Source organism: Lichenostomus cassidix, chromosome 2, assembly GCF_008360975.1.
Source record: "Lichenostomus cassidix isolate B80296 chromosome 2, HeHo_3.0, whole genome shotgun sequence".
Classification (NCBI taxonomy): Eukaryota; Metazoa; Chordata; class Aves; order Passeriformes; family Meliphagidae; genus Lichenostomus; species Lichenostomus cassidix.
In genome coordinates, this window is record NC_139482.1 from 34,841,082 (window position 1) to 34,867,904 (window position 26,823).

Sequence of the window (26,823 nt, forward strand, 5' to 3'; positions counted from 1 at the left end):
ATAAATGCTCCATCTGCAAGCTGACACTGTGCATACTCATACTTAGTAGGGCTCTTATAGTCCATTTACATTAATTTTGCCAAAAACAACCTCTTACAAATTACTTAAAACACAGCCTTTAAGTGTAGTTTGAAATATCTTACTTTTCTTTATAAATAAAGTACTATTTAGTGATAGGGTATTGCAAGTACCACACAGAGGCAACAGCTGGCAAAACTTCAACTGCAGCACAGGCAGTTCAAGCTTCTGTTTATGGTGTTAAAGTAAAAAGAAGTCGTTTGTCCAGGGCACAAAGTTAAATGTTTAACATTAACTGTCTGCCAGTTCTATTTTATGTCACAAAATACACACTAGCAACACTGATACATCTACTTGCCATAGGTTTCATAGCTATAGTATATAATATATCTCAGGCAAAGTATCTTCCTGGTCAGCATTTTAAAGTGATCCACTTAAATCTGTTGTCCCTTTCCCAGCAAGATCTTCAATGCTTTACAGTGAGGTGCAAAACGTGGGTGAAAACTTTTTTGTGGTATGAATTTTCTCTTCCCTGGCATTTGTAGACCACCAAAATTCCTAGTTGTTTCTCAGATGTTAGGATTAGAAGCCTTGCTTTATATTTACATTGATCTTGCTGCAGCTACACAATTTGGATGGTTATCAGGAACTACTCCTTTTGCCATTGGTGTAGGCAAAAAAGGCAGTCCACAAAGCTCCACCAACTTTCTGATGTTGTTTTCAGCATGTGAATAAGCAGCACCTGAATGAAATGAAAGAGACTCCTTAATACTACACAAACCAACTGTATTTGCTTGAACTTCAATTAACCTGATTACATTAGAGGCAGAGAGAGGACTGTTACCCATTATGAAAGCTGCCTGTTATATTTCATTCTGAAGAACTCAAACCTTAACATGCCAAACCAAAGACATCTGGGATTAAAATTTCACATTATTTTTGACAAAAAGTTTTGTTTGTTCATTTTTTCGTAAGATTTCAGCTGAACTATTTTATCTACTTTTGTGAAGCAGGGCAGGGAAAAACAGGAGATCTTGTTTATTTAACATGACAATTTTTTAGTGGGTGAAGTTTGGTATTATGGGACAGAGGCTTCTGCAGCAGCAACACGAGATGAGCTTTAGGTTGTGTCATTTCTTGCTTATCCCCTGCATGTTGCTGTACCACATGCTCCAAAAACAACCTTCCCAAAGAGTCTGCTATACGCCTCTAGTGAAAAGAGAGATGCACAAGGAAGTCTTTACAAAAGTATGTGTTTGTGCACACATTTCCTGTGATGCTGCAGCAGATCATGGCTGCTGAGTTAAACTTACCCAGGCAATCTAGAATACCTGACTGGTCCTTGTGCAATGACTTAAGTCTGTGAGTCTTAAATACTGAAGAATATACTCTTCTATTATAGCTTTAAAACATTCTGCTAATAACAAGATATAGCACAAAGTCCAGATACATTTGTTGAGTATATTCTCAATTGCTCACATCAACAAAATACAGATCTATTTTTTTGAGTTTTCCACCTTTCACTTTTAAACACCCTTTTGCTCATGTATCATCAAGCCAGACAGAGAAAAAAAACCAACTTCTCATGATCTACCTTTTGTTTTTAATTTCATTACCTCATTTTAAGATCCATCTCATTTCAATCATTGCACTCCCTAATTAAACATAGATAGAGACCATTCCCCCCATCTGCAGGAAAACAGCCAGGGTTAAATGAGCTGGTTATTTTAACTCTGTTCCTAGCTGACCTGAATCTTCAACAGAAGCACCACTGCACTGGCTAACACTGCACAAGGAGGCACTAAAGAAGTGAACTAGCACAGAGAATAATTACCCTCCATCTCCAGGAATTGACTACCCTGGCAGAGTACAACCAAGTCTGTAAAACAGCAACAGCAGCAACACCTGCTGTGTTTCTTTATTTCCCCACACAGGTAGCCTGGCACTTTCGATAAGAACCAACAGAAAAATGACCTTTGGTTACCCTGATTTTTGCTATATATGCCAGAGCATCAGATAGAGAATATAATTTCTTTAACAGAGTTTAATCTGTTTGGAATTTTGGAAGTGATCCCTTGGTATTGGCTCAAGGTTTAAAGTCAACAGTTATCTGATTTTTTTCCACCTAAACTGGTATTTTAGCAATTTTTTTTTTAAACTGGATGAGAAATACAACCATTGCAGAACAGAAAAAAAAATTTTAAAACCAGAGCAGATTTTAACATCAAATTCCAAAGAATTCTGAGTTATTCCTACTGGTTGGCTGGTTGGTTGGTGTGTTTGTTTGACTAAAGATAAAAAGAAGATGGGTAACACTTCTGGGGAAAAGCAATCACTGTTCTTGTCCTGAATGTGCACAGTTCATAGCTACATCAAAGCATTCTACCTTTGCCAATGATTAGCAGAGGCTGCTTGGAAAGAGCAATGACAGAGGCTGCATTGGATACAGCAGAGTGTTCAGCCGTGCTGATGGGAGGTGGCAGGCAGCATTCCACATATCTGAAACCAAGCAAAACAAAAGAGGCTCTTTAAAAATTCAAACCAAGAAATGTTGAAAGACATAATCTATTGTTTAGCATAAAATTGCAGTTGCTACACACCATGTTGCAGCATTTATTAGAACAGGATATATTTTTTTAAAACAGGCTTTGAAGTTTTCCCATGTTTCTTTAATCTTGTAGATAGTGCTGTTTCAGAGATTACAGAGTGACATCATTATATTACCATATTAACTCATTCTTTTTTTGCACATATCATTACAAACTGTAATCTGTATTACATTATGAAAGAATGTTACACTTAGAGGCTGGATTTGTTTTAGGAAAATAAAACATGAAATAAACCTATAACTAAATTTTCTTTTGTTCAGTGACTTGAAAAATAATGAACATAATCTTTACGCACTTGACAGAGCTCTTATTCACCTGAAGATTCACAAAATCCCTGGGTATGTCAATATAGCAGGAACCTGGACGACCATACATACTGGTTCTTACAGCCTGGAAAACACATAATCACAGTTTTAATCACTGTTTGACAGGATTTTAAAAATAGTTATGTTCAAAAAAGCAAGAAAACCCTTCTGTAGGCAGAGAAAGTGCAGTTTCATTTTGCTGATTTGTCATAGGAAAAGCTTCCATGGGTTGATTTATACCAACAAATTAAAGGTTTGATAACTATCTATACTTTCCCTTACATACCAGCTGGAGCTGTTCAGCAGATGTACAGTACTAGGCTCTAAATTCTCTGTTTAACATACAATGAGGCAATTACATTATCAGCTGTTATGTTTGGAGATGCAAAATTAAACATTCATGCTGAATTCTAAGTAGCACAAAGAGTAAAACCAAGATAACCAATGCCTCCATTTTCTATCACTTTTGATTCCAGTTCTTCTACTGCAGGTAGATCCTCTGCTGAATTTGCACTTCTGGAAACAGTATGACTGTATGCAGAATTTAGGCTGACATGGCTGAAGGGCTACTACTGCAGTACCAGGAGAATTCTCTAATCCTCTCTGAAGCACTGAGATAAGGATGTGTTTTCTCTCACTCAAAAAAAACTCAACAAAGCAACAACCAAACTCAAAACCCAAACACATCCATCTCCACTGCCACCCTTCCAAATCTCCTTCACATGACAGAGGTGAAACAGCTGAAGCATTACATTTCTAGTTACTGCATCTCTCCTTATAAGCATTTATTTCATAAAAATTTTCCAACTCTATCTGAAGCTAGCAAAACCACAGAAGGGATCAGTAAGAACCAGACTGGATTAGAATCTATTTCTAACCTATTCCATAGCATTGTTCATAAGGCAGAACCTCCCCAATTGTTTACTCAATCAACCTTCACCTCATATCTGCCAGAGCAAATTACTTAGAGTAACAACTATACAAAAATAAACCCTCAAAACTTAAACAGGAGACAGTTAACCTTATGTTCTGTGGGTTTTTTTTTATTTTTTCATACCTTTTCAATAACAGCAGGGATAACTTCCAGGCTGCTTGGGCGGACAGACAGTTTGTTGTACAGCCTGCCAGCTTCAACCTGAACAGAGGGAAATAACCATTATACTGATTTATCAAAGTGGTTTGCTCATTTCCATCTCATTTCAACATGAATAAAATGAAGGAAATGCCAGATGAAAAGCAACAAGGTGAAAACTTCCCCACAGAAAAATGCAGTAGCAGCTGGTGAAAACTGTCAAAACCATACTCATTCCTCCGAGTGCTTAAGTTTTCTGGTTTTTTTTCCCCCCACCATAAATTGGTTTCTTTTTTTGGACAGTTTGCTTCAGTGCATCTCAGAACCAAAACATAAAATTTATACTAGCTGAGAGCCTAAAACAGAGTATGAATTCTAACATGAGTAGGGACCGAGGCATTCCAGGTAATCTGCTGTATTTACACAATGTCAATTTTAAACCAGTAGATGGAGCAAATAAACAGCATTATAAGATCTGTTAGGAAACGTTAGTGTTTGGGATCGTTTTTCCTACAATAATGAAGAAACAACAATTATTTAACTGCAACCTTTGTATAGACAGCTGCACATCTGTGTACCTGTGGGAATTCTTGGAAAGCTCCCATGGTTTCCTGATTTCTGTCAGAAGAACCTCCAATAACAATCAAAGGCCTAGAAAAATATGTTAAAAAAACAAACAAAAAAATCCTGTAAGTATCTATATATATATACATATTTATATATTTTTTATAACTGCAATCACACCTGTAAACTCTCCTTACAGTCAAATCCAACTACTCTTGGTATGCTGTGCATCATTAGCATCCTCAGATCTCTACAAGAATAGATACAGAATACAGAAATGGAGTCTAAACATCAGAGTGTCAGCTCATAGCCTTCCCAGCAGTTTTGGGTAACTAGTTTTAGGACAATTCAGCTGTATTAAGTGACTTGGATCACAGAAGTTCCACAACCAAATCACATTGCAGGCAATTTTCATTCAAGTTTGATAATACAAGTGACATGGTGGTTTGAGGGAATGACAACACCTGATAAGTTAAAAAATATTGACTGGTCTAAAAAGTATTAAGATGTGTATTTATAAAGGGTATTTTAACACACACAAGCACTAGAACTAAGAAACAAGCCAAGATACAATTTTTCATCAAGATTATGTTTCCTTTGTATGCAATTTAGAACACAGCAGAAGTTAGCTGGCTGAGAGCACAACTCCCTGCATTTTGTTTTTAATTAAAAAAAACCCAAACCCCAAAGAAACGAACAAAAAATTAACATGCCTGCAAGCAGTCCTGACCTTAAATTAGTTCAATACTATGTGAAGAAGGCAGTATTAATTTACAATGAGGGTTATACATTCCACAGGAGCACATTTTTATTATTATGTCCACAAAATACAATAAATTATTTTCCTACAGAGAATGAAAACCTGTCTTTTATTCAAATCTTAGGTCAAACTCCTTAAAATGCTAAATGCTGAGTCAACAGAAGAAAGATGTTTTAATAATCTACTTATTCATCCACACTATATTGAAATGTTGGGTCAATAGCTTTCTAGGCTTTTTCTCTTAAGCAATTTCTCTTCAGATAAGGCCTTTCCTTTGACTGCATTTATCTACACAATGTATCAAGATGAAACATTTACAGTGTGTTCCATGCATAATCCTAAATTTAATCACCCATAAGACCTGGGGATATGTGTATCTAGACCAAGCCTCATAACCAAGCTATTTCTCTGCCATAAATCAAAAATCTCAGTTCTAATCCCCTGGTATGGTGAAATGGTAACTCCAGGCTGCATCTTACCTCTGTGAAAAATTGTTATGGAAAAATGCACTTGGTGATTGCTCTACACATTTTATTCTGCTTAGTCTCTCCCCTCAGCAAAATGATTATCACTACCCATTCATAACAAGACTGTGTCACAGCAAAAAGCCCTATGTTCCTCTCACTTGTCTTTCCCAAATTTATTGAAAGGTTTTAATGAACAAAGTAACTACTACTTCCCAATAATAAAATATAATTACAAAACTGGTCTACTATTTAAAAAGCCAACTCCAACAGCTATACCTTGAAAATATTTAGTTCCGCTCTTAAAATTTTACCTAATTCTAACTAAAAAGAAATTTTTCCCTCAAGGAAATCATTGTACTACTGTCACAGTATTGTAGACATTTTGAAGACAAGTGCTTATAAAGGAAGTCAAAACCAACAGTGAGGCAGAAGAACATTGACTATAATGAAATGAATAATGGTTAAGTCTTACGGACTTGCAGGAGAAGAATTTCAGTAAACTGAAAAAAATTAACTGCAACTTCAGAGAAAGAGCATGGTACTTCAGGATGCTGCTGTTCACTCTAAATCTTACCAACTATCACACACTCTTTGGAGTCTACTCTCATAGACAGACTGAGATATAAAAACTTACTCAGAATGAGACAGAACAGGAGGCAGCAGCATGGTAGGTAATTTTCAGCATGAAATATCAAGAGGGTTTAGCCTTGAAAATGCAGTTTACCCTCAAAAATGTCTCCTGCAAATCCCTAAGTAAATGCCATGAATGCTTCTTTCTTATAACCAACCCCCTTGTTCAATAGCAAGGTTTTCACATGATCTTCCTTTTATTTAGCCTAAGGTTGCATAGTGACAGCAAAACTTTAGTCAATAACTCATTTTTTAAAAAAAGAATTTGAACACTAGAGGTCTTTTTTCAAAATGTCAGACTCGATTTCTTAGTGTTCCCATTACTGAGATTCCCTCATCCATCACCCACTCCTAATTTCATGTTCCAGATCATACTGTTCTTGATCATATTCTGTTCTGTGAACACATCTGCTTGGTATTACTACAGCTTTTTCCCAAAATACCTCAGTACAGCTTTCTGAACAGCTTTCAGCGGCAGACCAGATAAAGTTGTCATGTCTCAGTGAAGGCTTATAGGAGTAAATACTATCACTCCGTATATGATTTAATTCAATACTTAATTACTGCTCTAAATGTCTGCGTGGGGAGCAAATAGGGATTTTAACAATGCAGTTGTCAATTTATTCACATATGAAATACAGTAATTCAAAGGCAGAATTAATTTAAATTTAGAAAACACTTTTAGGATGATCTCCATGATCATGAAAGCATTACAGGCTGAATACTGACTTCATTGTCAAACCTATCCATACGACCAGCTATACTAACAGATTTTCTAATATGCACACAATGGGGTAGGACAAAAAGAAGAATTTTACCCATGAGAATACAAAAAATGGAACTAAATTAATTTTAAGGTTGATAAAGGAAGAATTCCTTTCTCATTAGCCACATGAAAGGGAGAAAGAAGTAAAATACTAAATACCTTGGAGCTCAAAATCTGAAACAAATAACACCACACAATTATTGGAATTTTAAAGGGAAAATGCAGGTAAATTACCAGCAGTTAATGGTTGCGTTTGCCATCCCACCAAGGGTGTGTAAGACACCTGGACCAGACACTGCAAGACATACTCCTGGCCTACAGAGAAAAAAAAACATAAAGAAAAAAAGAGAGAGAAAAGGAAAGTGAGCACAGGGAACACTAAATAAATAATCAAAAATTAGTAAGATGCTGAAATATAGAATATTAAAGTTTTACTCATGTCATCAAAATTCATGAATGACTAAAGATAGACATGGAAATCAGAAACTATCTTGCTGTATCAATCCAATTGGAAAAACAAGTGAACAGTTATGTGCCACCCAAACAGAGGTGTGCAACACACACAGGTTTACCCTAACACAGCTCCTGACTTCTATCACATTTACTCAACCATCTAACATTTACATTGAATTTGGTAAAGTTATGTTTGCAGTTTCCTCAACTCCACTTTATCAGCAGTTGCCAATGAAGAAAGCTCACACTGGAAGAAGTGCATCTTCTTCCAGTGAAGATGGAAGTTTATTTAACTACACAAATTTTATTACAATTTAATTCAGGCAGAAGCACTTGTTATTCCAGGTGAGGAGATAAAAATTACAATTCTTAACTAAGGAGCATTTTTTTAACAGCTTTGCAGACTCTTTACATACCTGCCAGTCAAATATCCAACAGCAGATGCAGCATAACAGGCCTGTTGAAAATATTGGAGTTAATGATACAATTGTTATGTATACAGTCCATATTTTGTACATAACTTTCAACAAAAATACTAAAAATAAGCAGGTATAGATTCTTCCCTGACTCCAGAGCTTAAATGTAAGTAAAAGCACTACTTCATCCTTCCTGTTATGTGTCCATAAAGATTAATGTGACAAATATCAGGACTCTTCTCCACTTCTCTCCTCATTTCAGGCTCCTATTGTTACAAGATATTACATGAGGAATATTTGGGATTCAAAAAAGAAAACAAATCAATCAGATTAAAAAACCCAACTAAAACCAGGGAAGCAAAATGAATAGAACAAGGCATGAAACTTCTGCTTTACACTGCCTTCTGGACTAACGTGGAAGAGGGATTTGCAAGAGAAGGACATCAAGCAGACATCCAGCCATTCTGAATTGTATTTCAGAAATACTGTATTTCAAAAATAAAGCAGAAGATTGAAATTTCACATGTGAGAGAATAATTACACAATTAGGGACTGTCTTTTACAAGCTGAGCTGCTGAAATACTTCTCACTCCACTTGAATACCAGACGTTGCTTTAGCTACGTTGACATTTAAAGAAAAATTGTGTTTTGAATAAAAATCACAAAGTAACATCTACAATATCATAGCTTATCAGCAGTGTTATTGCAGAGTATGGTTTTATGCTATTCCTGCAGTGATATTGAACATTTGGATATAAATTTCACCTGGTTAAAAGATGGTATGTGATCAGGCACAAACAGAAGTTTACAGGTGGCACAAGAATTCACACGTGACATTGCCCTCTCTCTTGTATTTTCATGCTCTTGTCATGAAATCAGCAAGTCCTAATACTTAGTGGAAAAAAGCTCATTTTGCAGTATTTTGTGATTTGTTTTAAGTAAGCTTGTGGCCTTAGAACCTGCCTCTTTCAGTTTTAAATAGAGTTGAGATTAGATTTTTTAGTTATAATTGAGAACTCTTGCAATAAGATGCCTGCTTTGGGTTCAGCTGCCATCACTAAAGGGTTCTTGAGCCCAATTCCCTTAATTAGTTGCATCAACTCCAGCATCCTGTATGCTCACAACTAACTTAGGATACCAATATCAAGAGATTGCTTTGAATATACAGTGATAATTATTATTAAAGATTAAGAACGAAACACAAGCAATGTGTGTTAACAAATAACCATATAGTAAAGAGGGGTTTTGAAGTTTAGAACTGATCTGGATTATCAGTCTTCTAAACAGTCACAGGAATATCTAATTATCCAGGGGCAGACAGACAAAACACACACGCCTACGGAGTTGCAACACAATTTTTCACTGTTCAAAGGGCATATGGAAGCAGGTTAAACTGGTTCTGGCAAACTTATGCCATATTACAGGCCACGGAAGATTGGCTTATGGGTATTGGTAGTGCTACTTTTAGCTTCATGCTTTAATCAGGTGCTTCTATTCTGCAGCTTTATGGGCTTTTCATAGAATCATAAAGGTTGGAAAAGACTTCCAAGATCATTGAGTCCAGCCTTTGACAGATCACCACCCCGTCAACTAGACCATGTCACTAAGTGCCATGTCCAGTCACTTTTTAACACCACCAGGGATGGTGACTTCACCACCTTCCTGGGCAGAATAAGGACATAAGGATAATTTTGTCAACATTTGTCACTTTGCCATAACTGATGCCAAACAATAAGTACATTGTTTGATTATTACCTTATCATGAGATTTTTTTGTTTTAACTTGTTTATGAGTCCTGTTTCCTATGAACAACACTAATTAAAATTTTACCACTTTTACATCTGGCCTAGAAATGAGGTAGATACTCAACCCCTGGAAAAAAACCCTGAATTTTCCACACATCTTATATCATATACAGCTGTCTTCACCAAAAAGGAAGCAGCTGTATACACATCCTCCACATCCAATCCACACCACTGAGATATTTAAAACTATGACATGTAAATATTGAGTGTATCTTGAATATACTATATATAACCTTTCACCCTCTCCTCTGCCAAGCACTGACTCTATTACTCACGGAGGATAAAGAATAAACCAAAACTCCCAATAAGATGCATCTTTCATTCATCCTTTTCCATTCCCCAAAGAAGAGAAATCCTGACATTTTGACATTAAAAGAAGTCTTTGTGTTATTTGTATTCCACTAAGCAAAAGCAGCTCATGATTTACGCAGCAGAATGTTTCCTTTCCTTCGTCTAGTAAAGAGTAATAAATAGAACAGCATCTCATTTGGCAGTGCAAAGCAATCTTCTCTGTTAATTACAGACACACGAGGAAATTAATTTTAATCATGTTAATAACCACAGCTAAAACTAGAAAATCTGCTAAATGGCCTACAGGAACATAAAGACTGTGTTGAATTCCCAGTCCTTCAAAGAATCAGATATACCTTTTAAACATGTCTGTATATATTTGTTTCTCTCATGTCACAGATTTTCCCTAGAGACATGCCTTCCTCTAAATTTTCACATTCCAATACGAGGATGTAAGGATTAGAGAGTAAAACCATGACCACCTGATTTAGGAGAACTACTGAATATTATTTGTTGAGGACTGGGACAATCCAAAAGGTTAGTAACTATATAAATTAAGGAAAACTGGCAATTGCTGTAGACCAACTCCTAGTATGGAAAGCTGATGGTCTGTCTGCCACCAGCTCAAGAGCTGGCAGTCATCTACCCATTTTGTGCAGCAACCCTTGAAAATGAGGTATAAACCCAAGGTTATTATCTTCAGCTTCAGACCCCCCAAGAAACTACTGAGATCAAAGGGTTACTGCTGTGGAAGACCAAACAAAAGCAGAACTAGCAGCACAACACCAAATGCTGAGGAGTTTAACTCTAATTTCTGATACTTACACAACAAAGTTGAAATATAAATAAATAAGAAGAGTCTAAATGTATGCTCATGTTTGATTTTTAGCACTCTGAAGCATTATTACTTGCAATGGTTTCCTGTTTGATGAGCTTTTAAAATGCAGTTAAGGAAAAAAATTATAATTATTTAAATTGTCAGAACAAGTTTATGAATCAACGGGAAAACATTCTTCTTTGGGCACTCAAGAACACTGCAAGGACAAGCAAAAAAAGTAAAAAGGTAGGTAGGTAATAAAGTCCCAAAAATAATTAAAATACTACCAACTGGAGTGAGAATGACAATAGTATCCCAATTTGGAATGGAAGACATCAGTAAAAGAAAATAGTAAAAAAAATTTATGAAATAAGAATATTGGAAAGCGTGCAGAAAGCTACAGAAAAACAGTAAGCCCTGGATGAGCATCTCAAAACCAAAACCTGGCAGATAAAATCTGACAATGTATCACTGGAAGGAGATAAATTTGATCATTTTTTTGTTCTTGATCACATCCTCTCTTTAAATTCTTTCTTTCTTTTTTTCCTATCCTTGCTCCCTTATCAAAGAATGGCATTTTTAAAAGAAGGAAGATGCAATTCCCTTTGGAGAGGCCACTTTAAAATGGAAGTGGGAAAGAAGGGCACAAAGAGACACTCAACCCAGCACAGCAATGCTCTCCATTATTCCAAAGTGACAGTGGCTGCTTCTGTACAGGCTCTTTAAAGGAACATTCAGAGACCACATTCTTTCTAGTAAGAGAACTTTTAAATGGGCTTCATTCCATTGTAAAACAGCTAAGGAAAGGGTTGCTCCCACTACAGATATATACTTACAGCTTGTTCGTTTCTCATTCCCACATATTTTATTCCAATGGCCTGGGCTGCAATTGCAATTTCAGTGACTGGAATGCCAACAATGCCAAACATGTATTCAATATTCTATAAAGAAAAATGTTGGAAAAAATCAGATTTTTTTCCCCAAAAGATAGCTTTAATAAGCACACACCAAACACGTTAACTACACAAGCAGTCTAAAACTAAAATGTAACAACATATATAATCAAGTAGAAGCTCAGAGATCACTGTGGAAACATACAGAGCTGGGATCAGCTGGTGTTTGCAGCTTAGCCCTCTGTGGTTGTGAAAGCTCTGGATTTTGGGGATCTATAAGTAGTGGGACAATGTTTCAGTCCCTCAGTCAACGTGTGTTTAGTGTTTTCTTATTACCAGTTCTTACTGAGGACATCTCTGCTATGGCACTTTGCTGTTTCTCAGTATGTCAGCTTCCTCTACAATGAAAACATCTCATGCCATCTTGTGTTTTTACACTTTCACAGAAAACTAGTGCCAAAAAGGGCCCAAGAAATGGTTGGTATAGCACGGTGCCCACAGAAACACAGAGATAAAGAAGATTACGCTTATCTTGATTACAACTGAACTACTTTTCCATGTTTCACAGGCCAAATACAAAGTCCTCTCTCCAGACCGTGCCAGGTCAGCAGCATCTCGAGTTCAGTGGCAACACAGTTTTCGTCACTGCAAACGAGGCGCAGGAGGCACATCCAGCTGCCACGGCGAGAGCTATAGAGGGCTGCCGGCATTGCTTGGTGGTAACGGGGGCACCGGGTGAGCTCGGGGACGGGGCAGGCTCGGGGATGGGGCACGATCGGGGACGGGGCAGGCTCGGGGATGGGGCACGATCGGGGATGGGGAACGATCGGGGATGGGGCAGGCTCGGGAATGGGGCAGGCTCGGGAATGGGGCAGGCTGGCCAGAAGAAGAGCATTCAGTGCCGGCCTGGGGAGCGCCGCCCCGAGGTCAGCAGCTCACGGCTGCCCCGGCGGCACCGGGACCGCGCCGCTGGCGGGGCTGCTCGGCGGGCCCTCCCTTCCTCTCTCCCTCCTCCCACGAAGCGGCGGGGCGAGCCCTTCCCGTCCGGCCCCGGGAGAGCGCCAGCGGCAGTCGGGGTGAGTCCAGCCGCGCACGCTCGCTCGCTGCAGGCTGTGTGGCCCGCAGGCTGCCGGTGCCCGCCCCCGCGCTCTTACTTGCGCCCTGAGGGCCTGGGCGATGAGCTGCGCCCCGCTGACCGCCTCGTCCTCCATGCCGGCCCCGCCGCCCCAGCCCCGCCGGGATCGGGCCGCGCCGGGACCCCCGGCCGAAGGGCGCGCGCTCTGACTGACAGGCGGCTCGGCCAATCAGACGGCGGAGGGGGCGGGCACGAGGGTACACACCCCTCACCCTGCTGGCGGGCGGCGCGGGGCGGAGACCGGAACAGCTCCCTATTGGCCAGAGCAGGCAGCCAATCAGAGGCTGGGGCGCCTGCCCTCCGGCGTGAGGTGAGGGGTACGTGTGGGGAGGCAGGGTGGCGGAGCTTGGGCCTGGGGCCGGGCGGAGCGCGGAGCGAGCAGCGGGGGCAGCGTGCGGCCCGCCCGGCATGCAGCCGGCCCGGGATGCAGCCGGCCCGGCCGCGGCCGCCATGGCCCCCGTGAGCCGCAGGACCGCGCGGGTGCCTGAGGCAGCCGCCCCCGAGCGCTCCGGTTTTGTGGCGCTGGTCAGAGGTGACGAACACGGAGCGGGCAAAGTGCAGGGGTATGTGTGAGGTGCCGGTGCCAGACGGCGGCGCTCAGCTGGAGAAGCGCCAGAGCAGTGCGAGATACGCCCCCAAAGTCCCAGCTGAAGGATGGCACCAGCCCCTCTCTCCGGCGCTGCCGTGCCGGCACGTGTCGCTGAAGTGACGCAGGTGACAACACCTCCCTGCCCCACGCTGAAGTGACACAGGTGACACCACATCCCTGCCCCACGCTGAAGTGACACAGGTGACACCACATCCCTGCCCCACGCTGCGGCGTGTCCGGGCAAGCCGCTGATGATAGCAGCGTGCCGTTCGCCCTCACTCGCCACACAGCAAAAACCACAGATAACGAAACACAGATGACGTAAATAACAAAAAACCTTCACAAAATCTATATAGTAAAATACTGTAATATAATGCAGCAAATAATACCAGTAGACAGGAGGGATCAGTAGGAAAAAACGCTTAAATTTCACTATATTTTACGTATTTTTGTAATGTGCTGTATAAGACATAGTAGAATGGCAGCAACATCTCAATCCATGGATATCATTCAACCTAAGAAAGACTATTTTTTCATAGCCAATTGAATATTTGCCCAGTAGTCATTACTGTCTATGGTACTATTATTGCTTATTACTATTTATGTTGCTATTACGTTACTTCTTATTTATGTTACTGTGCTATATGTTAGGCATAGCTTAACATGCATTTACTATTAACCACTTAGGAGGACCCAGACTGGTGCTGTGCTACCTCTGTTATTTTGTGGTCTGTTGGATTCTTCTGAGTGTAGAAGTGCAAAGGAGGAGAGTATGTGTTGCTTTTCTCTGTGTGTACGTCCAGGTGTGAGAGGTGACAAAGTTTGCAAAGTTGTTGAAAAGCCTGGGTGCTTTACTTTTCAACATACTGAGATTAGATGGTTATGAAAAGCTGAATAGGAAAACAGTCTGCAGTGTGTCTGAGGGGAAAACTTGGCATCCAAACTCAAACCAGTTTTTTTACACTTTGTATGGAACTGTAACTGGAATATTGTGACTGCATGATAGTAATACTGCTATGAAATATTTATATTTGGGTGACATGATCTTCCTGAAGCCTGTCTGTCAGGCAAAAGACCACATAAATCACAAGAAAGGGACATAAAAAGAGATAAAATTATAAAGCACTTCAGGTCATGAAAATTTAAAGTCATGGTTCAGGTGAGGTGACATTTCTGTAGATTCTAAGCGAATTAACTTCTCTTCAAGGAAAGGACTTTTGGGATGGTGTAGCACTTTCCAGTAGTAAAAACATCCAGAATGTGGCAGAGACATATTTGGAATCTCAACAGCCTAAGGGCTGAGTAAACCCTTTTGATATCCTTATTTTGGCTGGAAAGTTTAAGTTTTTATACCCAAGCCCAGCCCTGGGGCTTGTCAAAGCTTTCTGTATTTGAAGCAATCCATGAAACAGCAGAGTCCTGTTGTTAAAGCTGTCAAACAGGGGAAAGGCTTTAGGGAGCACTCACACAAATTCTCAGCCATCATCTGTAGGACTAGCAGTAATCACAACCCAGCGTAGGACTCAGAGAAATTATTTTAGTTATTTTAGTTGGCCCAGCTTCAGCCAGATGGGATTATGTAGTTGAATGTTCAGTGCTAAACCTCTTGTGCGTCTAAATGAGTAAAAGATTCAGGTTAGTCCTTTTGAGTTTCTGACCACCAGGAAATGAAATGTGGTAGAAAAATAAGAGCTCTCCAAGCATGTTTGTAAAATACAATGTTTTGTAGAAACTCATTATCTGTTATTTTTTTTCTGTTAGTGTGTTTGGCTTTAAAAAAAAGCAGTTTTTCTAATGCATAGCAATGCAATCTCATGATCTGAAACTCTCCAACTTTTTCCATCACTAGCAGTGATGAATTCTAATTGCATCTTAGCTGACAACTTTATTAAGGAGCAGCTGACTAGAACCCATTCCTGTCCTAAATAGGCATTTTGGCTCTGAAGGGGTGACAAGAAATAGAAAAGAATATTTTGTCAGTGAAGTGCGACACAGCTTGTTTATTTTCGGTACGTTCCTTAACTGTGAGAGGTTTTCCACCCCTGAAGTTCCTTCCCCTTCCCCTGCTACTACTTTATATCTTCACTTGTGCTTTGGCATTTCATTTGCAAAGCTGAGCTGCACAGGACAAGGAGGCCCCTGTATTCTTGATATGTGCATTGCTAAATCACTCCCCATAAGTACTGAATCTTTTCCTCAATATGCAGAATAGCAAGGGTAGCTTGTCAAACATCACTTTGCAAAACTGTTTATGTACATGCAGTATCTTTAATCCATCTGATTACAGAGGGCATGGGTTTATTCTGTTTTTATCATGCTTTAAATAAATTTACCCTTGAAGGCATGTATTTATGGACATATTGGCTAATTAAAGCTCAGGAAAATATGAACATGTAGTTGATCTTAACAGCATTGAATAGCTAAGTTACTTCTGTACCCCTAGAAGTGTTATTATTAATTTTAAGACTTTTTGATTGAGCAAACAATTCCTCTGCCTACTATGGGCACTAAGGTTATGATTTTGCTGTCCTACATGGGATTCTGCTGCTATCAAACCAATGTTGCAAATAGCATGTAGAGCTCATAGAAGAAAACAAGTGCCTTAAGCTAAGAGAGTACTTACTAAGTGCTCTTTCCATTTGTTCATTTTTAGGTACTAAACAGTTAGTGTTTAGGGGAAAAAAAAGGCAGTATTAAGGATTGTTATTAGTTGCTTTTCATCCTGGAATTCAAGCAAAGAGATATTTTCAGTTAACTTGTCATAGACATGTTTTGTTTAGGTACAAAACTGCATTTAATATAGCATGAATAAAAACAAGATTGTGATTAGTTTAGACTTGATATTTTTTTCCTGGTGAATTCCTAGTGGGGCCTAGAGAAGATTCTTCATGCGTCTGTCTGTATTTGCTTTGGAAAAATTCAGGGAGTTGTGGATTACTGAAGGGCACTAAGAGTGTTTTGGAACATTGTCTTTTTCTTGGATACAAGTCCCAGAGGGCAAATACAATTAAAAAATCAGTAACTCAACATACAGCTGTCAATATATAGCACGCTCTTCCAACTTCACTGATACTCAAGACTTAATTCCTTAGTGATACTAGTGACACTGTGGTGACAAATACAGAATTCTCAGGTTGTGAGAATAATTCTGAATAAAAAGGCATTTCTATAGTCTTTCTGAAGTGTTGCACAGCCATTGACTGTGGCAGTTCTTGTTCTAAGGCCTTTCCTAACTTGGGAAGACAAAAGTTTACATGGGGAGCCCATATTGCAGAGAGTGGCCCAGCCTTCCAGACTCAGTAATTCTTAATTTTTTTTCCAAGAAAACTTCAGTAATACAAATTTTCTCAATTTTGTATGGATTTTTGATTTATTGTTACTACTATGGAAACATTTTTAACCTTACTGATCTGCATTGTATGGGAGGAATGCAGATCTGAATTGCACTCAACATTTTAATAAATGTTCAAAAAGCTGCACTGTAGGAGAAATATTTGCCTATAGAGTTGAAATACAGTGGATCAGTAATACATTAGGAGAGTCATTTTCATGATAGAAAGATAGATGGATAGATGATAGATAGATAGATAGATGCAGAAGTAGTGTGTAGTATAATTCTTTTGGCAGTTATCTGTTTCAGTGTAGAAAAAAAAGTTCTATTTCTGCTTGACTACTAAATACAGTCTCCAAGTAATTTTCAGAAATGCTACTTTTAAATACATCCCCCATCATCAAATGGGGGAGGAACTGCAAATTCGTGAGCTGCTTTTAACTTTTCCCAAAGCTGTTTTGATATATGGTGAAATAATCTATAAATGAATGTTAATTGTAAAGAGAAACCAAGCAAGAAGATCAGTAGATCTATATATGAAGCTAAAACGCTTTTGAACAGGACACAGTTATTTAAAGCAGCAGTGTAGATGGATTTAAGGTTTAGAAACAATATGCATTGGTCATTCAGGAACCTAAAAACACCACACTGCTGAGAGCCTTAGCTACCATCCGCACTTAATCATAAATTTAAATTCCTGGCATGACCCTTTGCTCAAGCTCCCCCCACCCCACCCGTTTGGGGTTTTTTTCTCTAGGTTTATGGCAATCACCATGGTGGCTCTGTGCTGGAAGCTGCCCATCTGCTTTCTCTTCTATCAAGTAGTCTCAGGAGGAGTGAGGAGGGAGGGGCACTACGTTGCTGCGGTGTATGAGCACGAGTCCATCCTGAGCCCCAACCCGGCGGCGCTGGTGGATCGACGCTCTGCGCTGGAGCTCATGGGCAGGAACCTTGATGTCTATGAACAGCAAGTTCTGGCTGCTGCCAGACAGGTACAGCCCAGCTTGGAGCAGTTGTGTGTGCCCTGGTATATGTAGAGGAAGTGCTATTTGAAGATAATCCTTCACATTTGTGTTCCCAGGCAACTAAAGCCATATTTATATACATAACTACGGTCTGGGTTCCCAGACAATCTGACCTGCCAGCAGCTCTGAAAAGGAATCAGGCCAATTAGCATCCCGCCTGACTTGGGTTATTCCAAGCTTGGAAAAACTCAGCTAGAGTTATTTGGTATAGGGAAATTAATTTTCTATTTTGGTCTGAGTGCTTAGATCCTTTCTGTTTTCTTAAATGAAAGGGTTTCCTTGAAAGATTGTCTTACTGGCAGCTGTCTGGGGTTTGGTTTTATTCCAGTGCTCTCAATAGAAATTTCATAATGTTTCTAAAAACTAAGGAAGTCAAGTGCTTTGAAAATTAATGTTCCACCTTTAACAACTTTGTGGAACTAAAGTTTTCCATTTGTTTCTTCTGCCCACCATGGAATGGTTCTCTAAATATATTTAGAGGAGAGAGACTAGAATTTCCAGCTGTTCTTATGCACAGCCCTCTTTCCTCTCCTCCCAAGAAAACCCTAAGTTGGTTCTAGTCAGAGGAAGCAATTGTTACAATGGTCCTACACAGAGAAGAATTGACTTGCAATTTTCACGGATCTGTTGTTCTGGGAAAGAATAATTACTATTTTTCTGTAATTTGAAAATACGATTTTGAGAAGTTCAAATGATTGGGCAGAAGCATAATAGTAATTTTTATGCAGCTCTGCACCCAAGACATAAATTATCCCAAAGCCATAGTATAGATAACACATTTGAGCTGACTTTTGAAAACTAACAGGAACTTGAGTGACTGGTGCTGTGTCTGATTTAAGAAGAATCCACTTCATTTTTAGGAACAGTTCAGATCTCCCTGAACTTCAGGGATAGCCTCTGGCATGGCTACATTTCTACCAGCCTGTGCCCTGCTTCCACAGTCAAGCTGTTCCTGAAATCAACACTCCCAATACTCTGTCAAACCCTATTTACATAATTAACTAAGTGATGCTGCACCTTTGACAAAGTTTATCTGCAAATAGCATAATTCTTATAAAAAATTAAGACACGTTTTAACAGCTTCAGTCCTTAACCTGAATGATGACATTCTCATGACTTATGTGATGGGAGAATAGCTCGGGTAAGAAATTGGATGCAGTATGCTCTTATTAGCATGCCCTTAAAATAATGTCAAATGCATTATTTTTCAAGATAAAGGTATGTGGCAGGTTAAATAATTTTTTAAATACACAAAATTACACATCTGCTACATAGTTACAGCTACTGTGAAGTCAAAGAAAAAGATACCTTTAAGCTACATTATTGGCTAAACATAATTGGGTTATTCTTAATTTTCTTTAGCTCTTTTTACTCATGAAATCCCCTATTTTTCTTTGCTTTTCCTACACATACAGGGGGCACAGATCATTGTTTTTCCTGAAGATGGAATCCATGGCTTCAATTTCACCAGAAGCTCCATTTACCCTTACTTGGATTTTGTTCTGCATTCACACTCTGGGAAGTGGAATCCCTGCAGAGAGCCTTATTTGTTCAATGACACAGAGGTAAACATAGGAGTGATGCCTGCAGGGGTGGGATAACTGAATGCTATATTTGTGCTCCATGTGGGAAATAGCTCCAATTGGTTTGCTTAGGGAAGTAAGCAAGATTATTAACAACTCAGAACCAGATTCTGTTTTCATGGATGCTCAGGCTATGAGCAGAGGGCTCAGATCCATACATGCAAGGAGATTAGTTGTGTATGAGCCATCTGGATTTGTCACCTGCTTCTCCCCAATCTCTGAAATGGTAATTGCTCTCTTAAGATACACTGTCTGTGATTTTAGTTTGAACAACATTGTTTTACATAAAACAACACAGTAGAATCTTCCCTTTTGGTTCATTCTCATTACTCAGGTTTAATGACTTAATGACATCATAGCATTCTGACTCAGCAATCTTGTGTCAAATGATCAGTGTAAGTAACATGATTACCTGCTACAATGTCATAGAAGTCACAGCTTGACACGGACCAAGCTTGATTATGTAAGATGTGACTTGGGTGTTAACAGAAATAATATTTTCATTGACTGTTCTGGACAGACTGTTCTGACAGACACTGAATTTTCATTGTTCAGTTCTGGACCTGAACTGAAAATAACCATGCTTGGTAAATTCAGACTGTTAATTCTTATTACAGAACTCAATATAATGAAAGAAATCATGCATGTACCTACTAAGAAGAATTTGTGTGCTAACATGAATCACAGTTGTAAACAATTATTTATTTTGGCCTATGAATCTTTGTTAACAATGATCATGGCCAAGCAAGCAAGAACTTAGTTTTCCATTCAGATGCTGTTTGGAGATTGCACTAATGTCAGTTTTTGGTACAGCACTCTGTAGTATGGAAGAAATATCTCAGTAATACCATGCACTGCAACTTTTTCTATTTCTTTTCTGTAACTATGCAAAGTCTATGCATTTCCATCTCTGCTTCTCTAAGTTGTAGCTAGTAATTGCTTTTTAAAAATTTATGGTAAAAATGTCCAGGTGCAGATGATCATTATTAGACATTTGCTGTTTTAAAGGCACACACATCAGTTGTGCTGCCTTGGCAAAGCTTTCAGTTGATTTACGGTGTTTTAAAGCCATTGGTGCTCCTACAAGTCACAAGTTTCTAAAAATTAACACCCTTGAAATAGATTTATTTACTTCCTTCCTCAGAAAATAAAACTCAGACAATTTTTTTTCAGAGCTGTTTTAAATTTAACATCTGAAAACTTTTTCTGCCTACAAAGCTACTGTCATGAAATCATCAGTGCTTTTAGATTTTATGGATATTCTCAAATATGTTCAATTGTGAACACATTTTTGAACACAGTTGAAAATAATACTTGGGAAAGTATTTAATAAAGTCATAGATTAAGCAAAACTTACTCCACCGTGTTCTGAGGTGCTCCCATTTCTCCGCACTGTTCTCCAGGTTGTTCAGCGCCTGAGCTGCATGGCTCTGAAGAACAAGATATTCCTTGTGGCCAACTTAGGCACTAAGCAGCCGTGTAATCACACAGATCCTCAGTGCCCAGCCGACGGGAGGTATCAGTTCAACACCAATGTGGCATTTGATGCTGACGGAACTCTGCTGGCCACATATCGCAAACACAACCTGTACTTCGAGTATGCTTTTGATACCCCTCCAGAGCCAGACTACTCATTCTTTGACACCCCTTTTGCTGGCAAGTTTGGCATGTTCACTTGCTTTGATATACTCTTTTTTGAGCCTGCAGTGAACCTCATCAGTCAATACAATTTGAAGCAAATTGTTTATCCAACTGCCTGGATGAACCAGCTCCCACTCTTGTCTGCTGTAGAGTTTCAACAAGCTTTTGCAACAGCTTTCAATGTCAATATTTTAGCAGCCAACATCCACCACCCTACCTTGGGCATGACAGGGAGTGGCATATATACTCCAGTCAAATCATTCATCTACCACAACATGGAAAGTTATGGTGGCAAGCTCATAGTAGCAGAAATTCCTGTAATTACTACAGATTATAAAACCAATTTAGAGAGTAATGAAAGATTTAGAGGGACCTTACATGACTCATGCAGGACTTCTACAAGCACCTCACTGGATGATGAAGTTTGCTTTAAAGAGCAAGAAGAGACTCCTGGCAGAGTATCTGAAAAAGGAAATGAACAGTCACCTCCCTCATTTTATGCAGAAATGATGTATGACAACTTCACATTTGTTCCTGTATGGGGGGAAAAAGGAGAGCTGCAGGTCTGTGCCAATACCCTTTGTTGTTACTTAAATTATGAGAGAGCTGTTTTAACTGATGAATTATATGCTTTGGGAGTTTTTGATGGGCTCCATACAGTGCATGGCACATACTATGTCCAGGCCTGTGCCTTAGTGAAGTGTGGTGGTCTCAGCTTTAGCACTTGTGGACAGGAGGTCACAGATGCCACTGCTCTGATAGATTTCCAGCTATGGGGAAATATGAGCACCCCTTACATCTTTCCTCTGCTTCTGACATCTGGTATTACCTTGGACTTTGCTGATCACATGGGCTGGAAAAACAACCACTATTTCATAAGCAAAAATAGAACATCTTCTGGCCTCCTGACAGCTGCTCTCTATGGACGGTGGTATGAAAAGGACTAGCATATCTATTTGACTGAGTCACAAAACAACTGCACTTATGTTCAGAGTATGTATCTTAAGAGAAGTTGTTGAACATCCATATTTCCTAGAGGTTCAGGTGTGTTTGTCCCATCACTGTCTGATTAGGTCCCACATGTGAAATAATGGCCTTAAGTACAGTCTGTACCATGCTATCTTATGTCCCTCCAGGAGTGAAAGAACTGCCTTGCAGAGACAAAGGCTTGCTGTGATCTGGTGATTTGTTTTATACCAGGAAAATAACACTTCTCCATTAAACTGAATTTGTTCCTTTAATTTAATCCTTTGGTTTTTGGGGTCCTGGCTGGGAGTATGGAAATGAATTGAATGGAAAACTATTGCAAGAAAAAAAAGTAAAAGAAAGGGAAAGAAGAAACAAATATTGTGCACAACATGCAAAAAGCCATGTAGATACACATACATATAGCTTTTATGGGCTGAGGTTCTGATTTCTGGTTAGGCTGCCATGATTGTTTTTTTCTTAGAGTCAAAACCTCCTGGATGAAATCACTACCATTGACTGGCCACTCAGATATCTGTAATCCTGTTACAAAACTCTTGAGTTTTCTCATACACATTTAAGAGTGTCTAAATGTTACTGTTGTAAACATCTACAGAATAGCTAATCTGGGGAACAGGATATCAAATGACTGTGAAAAACTAGACTGCAATAAGACACATTTCACAAGAAATTATATTTAAAGAAAACATCAGCAATGAATACCAGTGGCCATGTTATGTATTGTTTGAGTACTTTAACTTCCCCTATTTAAAAGAGAAGTCATTTTAAGGCTGTTTTGACTTTAAGACATCTTACACATCATTCAAGAATTTATTCAAGAGGAGTTATGAAAAGCACATAATAAGCTGTGGGACAGCAAGGATTTTGCATCAATGCTTCATGTGCCAGATGGCAGATTTGTGCTGCTGAGTGAGTAAAACACACCATTCTTTCCAGAGCAATAACCAGATTGAGTGCAATAGCACTTAAAGTTCTACTGCAGCGAAGAAGCTGGGATGAGAATATTCAAAGGTTATTAATGTGGGGCTAAATTCAGACAAGTTAATGTATTCTCAAGCATTATAATTTTATGTGGTCTTATTGGCTGCTACAACTTCATCTGGGTAATAGCTGTTGAGTAATGGAATGAACACAACTGTTCCTTTGGTGAGTGCTTGTGTTCCAGCTGCTCTGACTGTTAGTCAGGCTGAGAGGAGCAAAGCACAAGAGACAGGAGAGCTGGGAGTCTCCCACTGTTTTGGTGGTCTGAGTTGGCTCAAACTCAAACCACCACAGCTACAGGGATGTGTCCTGAAAGGTGCTCAATCAGCTCCTCCTTTGAATGAACTTTCTTTCTGGTTTCAGAAAGTAAAACAACCAAAAAATTGCTGAATTTCTACCTTAGCGTTTCTGAGGTATTTACACAGAATTAATGTATAATTGTGGAAGATCTTGGGCTCTGTCAAACCTTCCTTCTCCAGTCTGTATCACTGTGAGTCAGGCCCTTGTCGAGCACCACTTTGATTCAGCAGCACACCAGGTTTGTTTATCCTGCAGCATATATTGGACAGAAATATGGAGAGGGGAATGTCTGTATCTCATTAGGCATTAAGTTGCTGCTATAAAAGTAGGCCATACCACCACAGGGTTATTAAAGATCATCAATTCTTTGGCACCCATACCGTGTTCTTGCTGAATACTGCACGATTCCAGGACATACAGGGTAGAACAGATAAGAATTTGCTTGTTGATGCTTCTGCTTCTGGTACCACAGAGTGGAACAGTGAACAACTGGAGATTCCAGCACTCAAGACCCTCTGCTTTGGAGGCTGAAAAACATGCAGCTTCATGCACTAAAATACTCTTTAGGATTAAGTTCCAAAGCCAACCATTATCACAGTAAGTTAGGCTAAACAAATAAATAGCACTACACATATTTGCTATGCTTAAAGAAAGAAGTATTTATCTGTAAAATACTTGCAAAGTGTGTCCCAAAGAGCTATTCTAACTCTGGATGTGTTAAGATTATTAGAACAAGACCTTTTGGCCTTATTGGAGTTTGCATGAGACACATTCCTCTGTCTCCTCCCTGAGAAGAGCAGGCATTAAGTATTAGAGTTCTCACAGCTTGTTCTCTTCACCCAAAACAGCTGCCTTCAGCAGAGACACTGGGAAAGGTTGAAGAGGCAGTACTAGACACAATGGATTACCAGTAAGAATCTACTCACCCCTCCCACCCAGATCTTTGAGTTACAACAGATGTGTCTGTTCTGACACAGGGTGACCAGCAGTAACCTCTGATAGCAGCACACATCAGTGGCTTTTGGAAGTGTGTCCTGGAGCAGCAATCCCAGCTCTGCCCTGTTCCCAAACAGCCCTGTAGTCTTGTGACTGAAGCTACTTACCATGTACTGAGGAGGCATGAGAAGCCTTCAGCAAGGCTGATATTCATGCTGTTAACATACTATAATGCAGCCTATCACCTAATGGATATGAACAGTTTTATTAAAGCTTCCTGAGCCATCCCTGTCTGAGTGGATAAAAACCAAACCAGGACACAAGGATATATGGGAAGTACCACTGAAATCGAGAGGAGCTTTAAACGACTTGATCTGTGGACCAAAGTGAAATCAAGACTTGGGAATTTGTAATGGCACCGAAGAAATTTCCTCTCTGAAACAGCAGGGAGTGGTGTCTTTAAAGGGCCTTGACACTGCTCCTGGGAAGGGAAAGACAGCCAGAGAAACTATCCAGGTATGGGTAACAGCACAGGAGTCAGAGGGGTTGGGAGGTTCCTCATAAGAGATCTGTTGCTTCAGGATTCACAGAGATTTTTCCAAGTGGATGTCACAGTGTCACTCTCCTCACAGTGAGAGAAACATCAGAAAGCACATCAAAGGAACAGATGGAAAACAGGAACTTGGAGTTAAGCTATCAAGAGGCATGGTAAGAGTCTGAGGTGACACACTGGTACAACCTGTTCAGACCTTCACAATGCCCAGCTGGGCATAAACTCTTTATGATCTCAGCCAGTGAAATGAAAACCCCAAATATTCACAGGCTGAGCCAAATTATCATTCCATCAAGTTTTTAATAGTCAACAGCAATGGAAATACTCCAGAGTCACTGTGATCACCTTCCTCCCTACCCCAGGAGAGCAGGTGTAGCAACACAAGCCAGAAGTCAGAGACAGCAGATGAAACAAACTTTTGGTAGAAGAGATTAGAAAGGCTGAATTCATTAAAACTGTAATAGATACAGAAGGTTTTTAAGATTTTAAGAAAACTGTGCAGACAGCTTGAGTAACAGTCTGACAAGGGACAGAAAATACATGACAAGATACAGGATCACTAGATTTTGCTTTAAAACTATTTAAGCTATCTAATCTCTTCTTTTAACATAGAACACCTGAGCCTTAAGCTTTCAGAACTAAGTCTGAAAGGTACACTGAGGAGAAAAAATCTGCATGTCTGTCATTTGACAAGGCTGGAAAGCAGGTTTTGTTTGGTTCTGTTGTAAACCTGAACAGCAGGAGTTCTGGCTGCTTCTGTTGCAATTTTAATTAAAAAAAGAAAGAATGTAAGGTGTTTTTTTCCTCTTTAAATATTTAGTGACACTGTCAATGTGAAACGAGCTTGAAAGGCTCTTTAGGTTCTCTATTATTCAACTATGTTTACAGTTACATGGGGGGAAACTGCAAGATCTCTTTCTCAGCCTCAGCCTGAAAATTGCCCAACAGCATGGAATGGAGGGAGATCAATTTATCCTAATGTAAAATAACACAGCACACCAGGGAAGCATGGATAATTTAAATACTGCTTTATTTGAAGACAAATACAATGCTAAAGAGACTGGGATACCAGGTTGGAAAGAACTGCAAGAAATCTTCAAGTCCTGCAAGCAGGGACAGTCTTCTTCCCCTGTCAGGAAAGTTCAGTTGTGAGATGAATTGTAGAATTTGAAAATTTTAATCACATCTGTAACTAATCTTCCCCAGAGAAAGGAAGCCAAAACATTCTTGTGATCTTGCTGGGCTCTAGATGGCTGAACAACTGAACAAAATGCTCTTTCTAAGGCTGCCATTTCAGACAGTTTTTCTCCAGTAGGTCTCAGAGGGAACACAGATCAGACTGAAAGCCTGGGTGACATTCACAATGTCCAGCCAGGCATTTCCTTCTCCTGTTAAGCAGTAAAACAAAGGGATTTTTGTAATAAGGCTTATAGATCCTCAAAAATACAGTAACAGGATAGTTTCTTAAGAATAGCCAGTTGTTTCACCATTTAAAATTAATGCACAGTGATAACCTTTGCACTTAACATTTGAAAACATACAGATATTACAGTGAGAAAAGGACTCCAGAAAAAGCAAAAAAGCCAATGCTGTCAGCTAACAGGCCTGTGCTGTGTCTCTTGTCATTTTGTAGAATATGATTGGAAAGAACCCACAAAGATCATTGAAGTCCAACTCCTGGCCCGGCGCATGACCACACCAAGAAGCACACCACACTCCCAAGAGCACTTAACTCAGGTTTCAGTCTCTAAAGTTTGAAGACCCATGCTTTACAAACGTTTATCTTGCCCAAATCAGAGTCACAGCTACACATTTATATACAAGGAATGTTTCCCATCCCAATTAGAATTCTTCTCCTACTGTCCTGCCAGCTTCTGCAGCGTATTAAAGAGGATT

At 39.5% G+C, this 26,823-nt stretch overlaps 2 protein-coding genes across 10 annotated transcripts in view; one reads left to right on the forward strand and one right to left on the reverse strand.

Moving 5' to 3' along the window:
* Positions 1-21,022, reverse strand: part of HACL1 (2-hydroxyacyl-CoA lyase 1) — a 29,483-nt gene extending 8,461 nt beyond the window's left edge. Inside the window, exons 1-9 of one of the 3 annotated variants that reach the window (XM_085051032.1) lie at positions 20,887-21,022; positions 11,810-11,914; positions 8,061-8,101; positions 7,426-7,506; positions 4,583-4,655; positions 3,990-4,067; positions 2,923-3,017; positions 2,405-2,517; positions 625-760 (exon numbers count right to left, since the gene is read on the reverse strand). In XM_085051032.1, coding sequence (XP_084907158.1) covers positions 625-760; positions 2,405-2,517; positions 2,923-3,017; positions 3,990-4,067; positions 4,583-4,655; positions 7,426-7,506; positions 8,061-8,101; positions 11,810-11,902 — 710 coding nt within the window. In that variant the 5' untranslated portion in view covers positions 11,903-11,914; positions 20,887-21,022. Of the gene's footprint in view, positions 1-624; positions 761-2,404; positions 2,518-2,922; positions 3,018-3,989; positions 4,068-4,582; positions 4,656-7,425; positions 7,507-8,060; positions 8,102-11,809; positions 11,915-12,202; positions 12,479-13,020; positions 13,153-20,886 lie in introns of those variants that run through there. The other 2 variants (XM_085051030.1, XM_085051031.1) reach the window with 2 other exon arrangements.
* On the forward strand, positions 12,522-25,714 carry BTD (biotinidase). 7 transcript variants are annotated; one of them, XR_014849792.1, is made up of 5 exons: positions 12,706-12,942; positions 17,679-17,913; positions 19,362-19,511; positions 20,933-22,351; positions 24,287-25,714. XR_014849792.1 is itself a non-coding variant. In XM_085051028.1 (4 exons), exons 2-4 carry the CDS (start codon positions 17,683-17,685, stop codon positions 22,115-22,117), a joined length of 1,566 nt encoding a protein of 521 aa, XP_084907154.1. In that variant the 5' UTR covers positions 12,522-12,601; positions 17,679-17,682; the 3' UTR covers positions 22,118-22,398. The 7 variants fall into 7 exon arrangements, 5 of the variants coding, with proteins under 5 accessions (XP_084907154.1, XP_084907151.1, XP_084907153.1 ...); XR_014849793.1 differs by having other exon boundaries at positions 24,416-25,714; XM_085051028.1 differs by lacking the exons at positions 12,706-12,942; positions 24,287-25,714 and adding an exon at positions 12,522-12,601 and having other exon boundaries at positions 20,933-22,398.
* The last annotated feature ends 1,109 nt before the right edge of the window (positions 25,715-26,823 follow it).